At 43.0% G+C, this 9205-nt stretch overlaps 1 protein-coding gene across 5 annotated transcripts in view; it reads left to right on the top strand.

The window, feature by feature from the left end:
* The first annotated feature begins 962 nt into the window (after positions 1 to 962).
* LOC128771632 (dynein axonemal heavy chain 11) overlaps positions 963 to 9205 on the top strand; it is a 36748-nt gene continuing 28505 nt past the window's right edge. For all 5 annotated transcript variants that reach the window (XM_053887143.1, XM_053887142.1, XM_053887141.1 and 2 more), the window contains exons 1-24: positions 963 to 1271; positions 1668 to 1808; positions 1885 to 2078; positions 2150 to 2339; positions 2418 to 2517; positions 2592 to 2803; positions 2886 to 3107; positions 3175 to 3342; positions 3420 to 3536; positions 3604 to 3741; positions 3813 to 3934; positions 3995 to 4190; positions 4587 to 4691; positions 4757 to 5485; positions 5646 to 5900; positions 5972 to 6141; positions 6200 to 6422; positions 6500 to 6616; positions 6694 to 6780; positions 7233 to 7391; positions 7566 to 7649; positions 7774 to 7932; positions 8002 to 8124; positions 8793 to 8915. In XM_053887143.1, the coding sequence (XP_053743118.1) occupies positions 1059 to 1271; positions 1668 to 1808; positions 1885 to 2078; positions 2150 to 2339; positions 2418 to 2517; positions 2592 to 2803; positions 2886 to 3107; positions 3175 to 3342; positions 3420 to 3536; positions 3604 to 3741; positions 3813 to 3934; positions 3995 to 4190; positions 4587 to 4691; positions 4757 to 5485; positions 5646 to 5900; positions 5972 to 6141; positions 6200 to 6422; positions 6500 to 6616; positions 6694 to 6780; positions 7233 to 7391; positions 7566 to 7649; positions 7774 to 7932; positions 8002 to 8124; positions 8793 to 8915 (4347 nt within the window). In that variant the 5' untranslated portion in view covers positions 963 to 1058. The remainder of the gene's footprint in view (positions 1272 to 1667; positions 1809 to 1884; positions 2079 to 2149; positions 2340 to 2417; positions 2518 to 2591; positions 2804 to 2885; positions 3108 to 3174; positions 3343 to 3419; positions 3537 to 3603; positions 3742 to 3812; positions 3935 to 3994; positions 4191 to 4586; positions 4692 to 4756; positions 5486 to 5645; positions 5901 to 5971; positions 6142 to 6199; positions 6423 to 6499; positions 6617 to 6693; positions 6781 to 7232; positions 7392 to 7565; positions 7650 to 7773; positions 7933 to 8001; positions 8125 to 8792; positions 8916 to 9205) is intronic.

The following is a 9205-nucleotide window of genomic DNA, read 5'->3' as shown; positions in this document are numbered from 1 at the left end:
TTTTTACAATAACAATCAATGTTTGGGCTTCAAATGTTGAGGAGAGAGGCTACTTGGAAACTACAGCAGTGGCAGCAGTGAAGCCCCCAAAATAAAACTGTGACTAAGTGACGTTGCGAGTGTCATATGGTCTGGACCACGTTCACATCTGCACTCATTTTGAGAGGAAAATCAGGAGCTGTCTTCACCTTCACTGCTTGGATGGCTTCCACACAACTTGTTATTAGCTCCATAGCAACAAGGTGGCGACCCCTGCGCCCAGGGTGGTCGAGACGTTGTTGTCGCTGAGGTCCAAATCGGTCACACCACCTGCAGACCGTAACCGTCTCTCTTACATCATCCCCTCTCTGAGCTGGAGATCAAAAACATTTCCTTATGATTTAGAACCTTTAGCAAAAGTTTTTTTTTTTTAACGGCTATAAAGCTTTATAAGTGGCCCATGTTTATTTATGTCAAATAAATACAACATTTGACTTTTCTGTGTCCTTTAAAAATGTTCTTTATATTATTCCAAACCTGATCTATTATGGATCTGACACCGTCCAAGTGTCGTATAAGTGTAATGTTTTGTATAATTGTGTTGCATTATTATTGGTTTGATAATGGTTATTACCATAAGAACAAGCTGCTTATCAATCTCTCAACATTGAAAAATTAAATCTCCACTGAGACTCTCTGGCTGAGTCATAGCCAGTTGACAAATTGGTTTCCATTTACGTTATTACCATTAGAAAGATCCATGCCATCCTTTCAAAACACGGTATGAAAATGGGCCACAACATTTTATGTTAAATGATGTGTTATTTTTCACCGACTCGACTCCTCAAGTGAGACGTGAAATTCCAAACAATGCTTTAACACCACCGGCGAACAGGTTTACCATAGAATCAGGCGACTGCAGTGATTTAGGATGTTTGTTGTTGCTAAGCAACGCTCCCACCCTTCCCGGAGAGGACGGGTCCTCAAACTATTGCACGAAGATATTTTTTCACTGCGCATTATTGTTTTGAATATGGAGAACTAGACGGTTTTGGGGTTGACCTTCACGAGCAGCAGTTATGTCGGACGAAGAAAGCGAGCCTTCGTTTCTTGATGACGTCAGAGTGAAGTTTATCGAGAGGAAAGTTTGTGCTTTTCTTTCACTGCAAACACAAACATGGGAGAAAAGTGCTGCCAACGAAGACTTCCAGGCAGAACTGAAGGACTTTCTGGAGAAAAATAAAGTCATATTTTTCGTCCTCGTCAAGAAAGTTCTGGTTGCTAGCATGCAGGTATGTTAAAGCTAAATAGGCTAACGTTTGTTTTTAAAGCAAGAATAGTGGAATGTGCCTCAGACGAACATCGTTAGCTTGTTTTTGTTAACACTAATAAAAAAAAAATATTCATTTTCGTTACGTATTTGTATCCTTCTGTTCATAAAATTAAATTTGTATCGTATTTTCAACCGCTTATTGATGTATTACGCCCCATGATCAAGTCTGAGTTGAAATGGTTTCATATCCATATATCCATATTACAATTTTTGTATGCATTAAGAGGACAAAACATAGTATTGCCATTGAACCTTTGTGCCACTGTTTTTTATTTTGTAAACTGGAAGTAATAAGCCCTGTTATTGTAAAGCACTTCGGGGCATTCCAGCTTAACATATTTTTTTCCAATTCTAGGCTGCAGTTCCACCACACAAGCAGCTCTTTGCTCAGAAGAGGCGACATGTCCCCGTCACCCCAGAAAATTGCAAAGAGCTTCTGATCTTTGGTGCGATGTCTGCGTCACCACTAATTCAGCTGACGTCTACGCTTGAAAATGTAACTGTTTTAACCGTCTTATGCCAACGCTAGATTATCATTTCTATCCTAATCACATATTATTTCCTGTCCTAAGGTGTGTGCACCATTACTGTCCACTGACATTAACCATCACATGTGGCCAACCTCCATGTGTGAGGACATCATTCGTAACACTGAGAGCTTGTGTAATAAAACATCAGTTGTCCGAGGACGGATTTTGGGAAGGTTTTTCCTTCCTCTGCCAACTGTGACCGATTTGATGAGCTATATGTCCACCTACGACTTGACGTAAGAAATCAAAACCTGTCCTAAATAACTCAAAAGCTACATGTAAGAAGAATAAATAGCTTCATTTACAGGTTTAAGAACTACGACCGGACTCTGGCCCATACGATTGAGACCTATGTGATAAGCTGGTCTAATCTCATTCAAAACATTTTGCGGGAGGATTCCTCCGACATAATCTCCACCGGCTCCAACCCAGGTCCAGACGCAGAGCTGAAGTACTGGGCGTCCAGGAAGAGCAACATTGAGAACATTCACCAACAGGTTAGCTCCACCACTTTTGGTAGACTAAGTATGAGAAATGTAAGGAAATTAAAGTAGCAAATGCATCCTCTGTTTCAGCTGCAGAGTCCCATCGTGCAGAAGATGGGAACAATGCTGGTGTCCATGCAAAGCAGCTACCAAATCGCAATTAGAGTGCTGGTGGAGAATGTCTTTGATGGTTAGTAAATGACTGCTGTGGGCTTGTGTTGTGTTTCCGGCTATATAAAATCATGTTTTGGTTTTATTTCTTAGCTCTGAAGGAGGCAGAGGAAGTGGACCTCCATCTGCAGCCTCTGCGTTCCCAGCTGACTCAGATTGAAAAGGAAGGCCTTTCCTGCATTGAAAAATCAATCCCTGCTCTGTTTCACACCGTGTTTCTGATCTGGACCAACTGCAAACCGTATCAAAGACCAGCACGTGTCATTGTGTTGCTTCAAGAACTCTGCAATCTGCTCATCGAGCAAGTAAGACTTGACATCAACTGCTACATAGCAACAGAGTCTAATTAGCAGTAGTCAAATATGAATTCTCTCATTCTTCTTGCAGGCTTCTTCATACCTTCCTGGGGACTTGCTGGACAGAGAGGACAGAGATGAAAGTCTAGAAATGGTTCAGAGGGTGATGGAGGTTTTCAAAAGCTTTCGACAGAATTACCAGAATCAGAGGGAGCGACTGCTCAGCAATGCTAAACATCCTCCCTGGGATTTTCCGTCTGCTATGATTTTTAAACGTTTCGACCAGTTCTTTGCTCGCATGCTGCAGCTGGAGGTTTGCCTGAATATTTGTTTTGGGATTTCTTTTTTGGATTTTTAACTGCCCTTTACTGGTTTTGCAGCATTTGTTTAAGATAATGGTCGACTATCAGAGGATGGAAAAGCTGGAGTTCGGAGGAGTAAAGGGCCGTTTTTACAGTGAGAAGGTGACTCTGATGTATGCAGAGTTCAACGATCATTGTCTAATCTTCAAGCAAGGCGAATGCAGCCCCCTTGATTGTGAATCTGAGGTAAAGTATTTGGCCATTTCTCCGTGATATGAAGAAACATCACTCATTCAGCACTTATTGACCACCTTCCCCTGCAGGAATTTGAAACAAAGTATAAGGAGTTCAGGTTAAAGATCACAGATTTTGAGGTCTGCCTCGCCAGTGTCCTGAGCATGGCTTTCAAGGATTGCTCTGGATTGGAATCGGCATATAAGGTGACACAAGTTCTGCACATTATGTTGAATTAAATATATCAGTAGATTATGATTTCTCTCTTTTCAGCTTTTGACTGTTGTCAGCACCTTCCTCAAAAGAGAGAAGATCCGAGAGATCTTCAGTCCCAACTTCCTACTGTTGGAGCAAATGCTAGTTGACGAGATGGAAAAATGCAAACTCTTATTCAAAACTCATCTTAAAAAGGTGCAATTTATTCCAGGCAGAATGTCTTCATCGATAATCTGTGGCTTATTTTGTGATGCTTTATATTTCAGATGGAGTTGAATCGAACAATGAACGTGGGTCCGACATCCAGGGCTTTGAAATGGGCAAAAATGCTGCGCGAGCGGATCCAAACTCCGTGGGAAAACATCCGGTTTCTGTTTGAGAGGACGGGGTTGGTATACGTCACATTTTTTTTTCATGCTGATTAGCACTGAATGAACTGCTCCTCCAGATTAGCAGGAGGTCTGGAGATGACCCGAGTCAATCAGATGTACACTGAGATGTTGAGCCTCCTGGACAAATATGAAGAAGACGTTTACATCGAATGGTGTAATGGCTTGGAAGAATCCTGCGAAGTCAACCTGAAACAACCTCTTATCTCAAGGCAGGGTTTACAGGGACTGATCTCAGTCAACTTCAGTCCAGAGGTTTGTTTAATTTTCTTTGTGTTTTTAAGGAACAATTGTGGGGAAAATCATTTTACTCACTTTTCATTATGACTGCCCCCTTGTATTATTGTGACATCATAACAATTGTGCTGTAACAGCTGGGAGTTAAAGTGCTCTAAAGTAAATGGCGGATAATTGGCCTCTATAGGTCACATTAAATCGCGCATTTATCTTCAACAGAATCAGCTCACACTCTTTCTTTCCAGTCTCCTACACAGACATGTTGTTACGGGTGACATTAAAATGTAACCTTTTCTACACAAGTAGTAATTAATTATTCACCCGTTTCTTTCATCTGGTTAACGTGCGCACCTTGGAGATCTGTTCGGTAAGATGGAACTTTAATCCACTGTGTTTCAATCTTTCCATTCTCAGCTGACTGAAGTGTTGAAAGATGTGAAGTACATTCAAACACTTAGTAACAGGAGCATTCCTGCTGCTGTGATGGCTGTTTTTGAAAGACGGAGGCTGTTTGCGAAGGTTAGTGAAGAATATTTTTAATGGTTGAAACTAAGCAATATGGTCTTCAATGTTTTCGTTTTTAGCATGTGAGCAGTCTGCAGCAGGTTGTGCTTTGGTACAACAAGTTGAAGCAGACGGTGCTGGAGGTGGAACTCCCCCTCATCCGAGCTGAACTGGCTGCCGTTGACCTCCACCTTAAAAAAGCAGAGGAGGAACTCACGTGGCAGGACCAGGACTGCTCGGGCTTTATCAGTGTCACTAAAGAAATGGTCCATGACCTTGCTCATCGGGTGTCTGAAGCCAAGGGCAACTGTGAGACCATGCAGTCGCTGATGAAGGGATGGAGCAAGAAGGCTATGTTTTGCAGGAAGGACAGCAAAAGAGGCTCGCTGGTTCAGCTTGAGGACCGCAGCGAACATGTCAGCAGAATGTATAACTCCATAAAGTCGCATGGAGAAACGATCCACTGGCTCCTCCAGGAGAATCTGGTGCTTTACAGCGCCGACGCCACCTCGAATGCATGGCTCTCCTATCTGGAATATGTGGATGAGATGGTGTTGGAAGGACTCTTCAGTTACATCAGGCGTTCTCTCCAGTTCTTCATGGACAACATGGAGTCGCGGCCTGGCCGGGCCCCATTATTTGAGGCTCAGTTAATGCTGGGTGGATCGGGGATGTCGTTCAGTCCTTCACTGGAAAGAGATGCTGGAGACGGGCTGTACGAGCTGATAGAAGGTCTCGTTGGAGACATATTTAAAAGTTCTATTCATATTGAAAGAGTGGCTCCTCATTACAGCACCGACAGCTACCAGGTGAGTTGCAGCAGGCTCCATTTTAGTATTTAATAGTCGTTTATATGAGGCTTGACACACAGCTCTTTCAAATCTTTGCCAGTACAAGTGTAAAATTCCACCTTATTGTTGGATCACAAAAACAAGAATTCTAATCCTTTCTCATTCATCGTCCTCCCAGGACATGATGGAGGAGATGCTGGACCTGTTGAGCCTGAGGCAGGAAATCATGGAGCGTGTGGAGAAAGTGCTCAACAAAGCCTCGCAGTATCAGGATGTGTTTGAGTGCTATGCTCACCTGTGGCAAGATGATCAGGCCAAGTTCCTCAGACAGTTCCTTGTGTATGGACACACACTCTCAGAAGAGGCGGTGGACCTTCATGCCGGCACTACCATACCTGGTCGTCCCCCATCCGTGGAGGATTTCAAAGAACAGGTGAGAGTTGGTCGGAGTAATGAATAGGTTTGAACTACAACTGTGTTTAAGAGTGTGGTCTTCATCCACAGATCGATTACTACGAGGATCTTTACTGCAAAACGTGTAAACTTGAGGATTATACTGTCTTCGATGGATGGTTTCGTGTGGATATCAAACTCTTCAAGGTCAGCCTCCTGAACACCATCAAAAAATGGAGCTGGCTCTTCAAGGAACACCTCTTGAAATACGTCACCAACAGGTAAGAGTAAACTGCCCCACGTTAAAGATAGAGTTTGATGACGATCTTTACTTGTCAGTCTGGAGGAGCTGAGCAACTTTGTGTACACCACCACTGAGGGACTGACCAAGCCTGTAGCCAAAGGAGACCATCATGGTTTGGTGGAAATGATGACTCATCTGATGGCTATAAGAGACAGGAGATCTGCGACTGACAAAATGTTTGAGCCTTTGAAGGCAACAATACTGCTGCTGCAAGGTTACAAAGTGAACATACCTGAGCAGGTGCATGCTCATCTGGAGGTAAGACAAGATTCCCACCTGACTGGGAGGAATGTTAAAAGCTCACTTGGTTTGAGGAAGACTCTTTTTGGTCTTAGGAACTTCCTGATAAATGGAGTGGTCTGAAGAAGCTGGCTTTGAGAGTGAGGAATGAGCTGGCTCCAATGCAGAATGAAGAAGTGATGGTCCTACGGCGGCGGTGCATGGCTTTTGAGGTCTTCTTGACGCTCCGTCTCATTCAAATATAAATGTTTGTTCTCCATTTGATGTAAGAAAAAACTTTGTTCTTCAGGTGAAGCAGAACCAGTTCAGAGAGGCCTTCCAGAAAGCCGCCCCATTCAGCTTCAAAGCTGAGCAACCCTACCTCGGCCTGGACAGTGTAAGGCTGGGGTTCTCAACATTGAAAAATGCAAAGCTTTTTTTGTTATGATATTATTATAATTATTAATGACCGGTGAGTGACAGGTGATCTGGCACGTGCCAGGTTGGATCAAACCTGGTATGACGGAGAGTTTTTTGATAATAAAATTGAAAAGCATATGTTGAATTATATATAAGTAAATAATATCTAATTTGAACTATATAATATGTATACTATTTTTATAAGATATATATGGTTTTTGTATATATAGTGGGGGTTTTTTTATCTCCTGTCCCACCAGTAGTGGCTCCACGTAACTGTAACCGTTTTGGTGCATGTACCCTCTTTTCAGAACCACTTGTGTAAAGGGAATTATGCTCTGACCGAATCTACTCAAACATAATGCTTCAAATTCCTCATCTCTCTGTTTGAATTTTTTCGGTGAATGAATTACCTCTTTTCCTTTCCAGTCTGAAAGTGCTATCCAAGATATCGAGAAGGAGTTAACAGAGCTACAGGAGGCTACCCATCTGTTTGAGGTCACAATCCCAGAGTACAGAGATCTCAAGTCCTGCAAGCGTGAGATCATCGTCCTCAAAGAACTGTGGGACATGATTTTGTTTTTGAAGGTGATTGTTTTAAACGTTCGTAATTAGTCATGAGGCCGAATCCTCGTCACTGCGACAGCCGATAGCTCAATATCTTGAGTGGCCACTGCCATTGATTATGTGAATACCCTGTCACCACTAAAAGTCGCCATTAAGCACTCGCACCCTAATGACGCTGAGTCTTTATCTTTACAGACCAGTGTGGAAAACTGGGCGAAGATCAAATGGAGGCAGATAAATGTGGAGCAGATGGATGCAGAATTGAGGAGGTTTGCCAAGGTGAGGTCGTCTGCAGTGCTACATCACTTCAGCTTGTCCTTCCCTCTGTCTTGCCTGCTACGCTTGGTCGCTCTTTCCAACAGATGCCCCCAGCAGCTAATTACATTTCCTTCTGTTTGTGTAGGACATACGGAAGCTTGACAAAGAGGCTCGCTCCTGGGACGTGTACTCTGGGTTAGACCTTTATGTAAAGAACCTGTTGACATCATTGCGCGCAGTGAGTCAGCTGCAGAGTTCAGCCATACGAGAGCGCCATTGGGTGCAGCTTCTGAGAGCTACCAAGGTATCTGAATATATTTCTGGCACAAGTAAACTCAACTTCATTTTTGACACTCATTGTTTTGATTTACAGATGGACTTCACGGTGACTGACAGCACCACCCTGGAGGACCTTCTGGTGCTGCAGCTCCATCTGTATGAAGAGGAAGTTCGCAATATTGTTGACAAAGCAGTCAAAGAGATGGCCATAGAAAAGGTTTGATATTGATCCATGGACACGATTCAAAGTTGCTTTAAACATTCAATTTTTACTACTCAATGTCTTCAGGACATTTTACTTTTCTCTTACTAAATTTACAATCATAAATAACCAAAAATAGTAAGGAACTGAATGGCAGAAATGTGCCTCCCTAAGCAGGTGGCAGGCTTCTCTTTCAGAACAGGTGCTCACTCATCTCACAATGTCAAGACAGTTATCTGTGATATTTATCGATAATTGGTGACAGCACTTGCTGCATGCCGTTAGGAAACATTATGCCATAGTGAAGAGCAACTCGAAGTGTTGCGCTTTGTCACACGTCACAACAACGGCAACAGATGTTGATCTTATTTGAAATATTAACTCATTTTCTCATTTTCTACTCCTAGAACAGCCTTTGTCGTAGCACACATGACATCCCTCCAGAGCCCAACCTGGGGATGCTTCAAGCATCCTTCTGGTGCAGATAACAGTTGTGATTAGAATAATTCACCTAGTTGTTAAGGATTTGTCCTGTTTAAATAAAAGTTGAAAAATGCAAATAAGAATCAGCATGACACATAACTATTGTGGTAGTATCTCTGACAGTTATTGTATCAAGTAATGGTTTGTGTAGTTGGTTGAGTTTAAGTAAGAAAGTTCATGTCTTTTCCTCTTGGTTTCAGATTGTGACTGAAATCAGTCAAACGTGGGCTACCGTGGAGCTTTTATATGAAGATCATTACCAAACGGCCGTGCCACTTTTCAAGTGTGACGAGGCCATCATAGAAGTTCTGGAAGATCACCAGGTGAGAGGATTAAAGTGTGTGACTGGCACCATGCATCATAGCTGTGAGGCTCTCCTGATGAAGCTCTCATTGTAGAGTGTAGAATGGCGAGAGGACCCTCCCCTGTCTGACTGAGGGTGAAGCGGTCCCCATTGAGCCCTCAGATTTATTGGTGCTGTTAGACACGGTGCATTGTTGCAGCCTGGCGGTCTTTGTACATTTACACCAGATGCATGCGGGGGTTGTAGACAGCGATTACAAGTCTTGCCACTTTAGAGCCTCCATTTCTGAGTCTCATGGGTGCTGGAGGG

This window comes from Synchiropus splendidus, chromosome 15 (assembly GCF_027744825.2).
Source record: "Synchiropus splendidus isolate RoL2022-P1 chromosome 15, RoL_Sspl_1.0, whole genome shotgun sequence".
Classification (NCBI taxonomy): domain Eukaryota; kingdom Metazoa; phylum Chordata; class Actinopteri; order Syngnathiformes; family Callionymidae; genus Synchiropus; species Synchiropus splendidus.
This window is presented reverse-complemented; position numbering and strand designations above follow the sequence as displayed.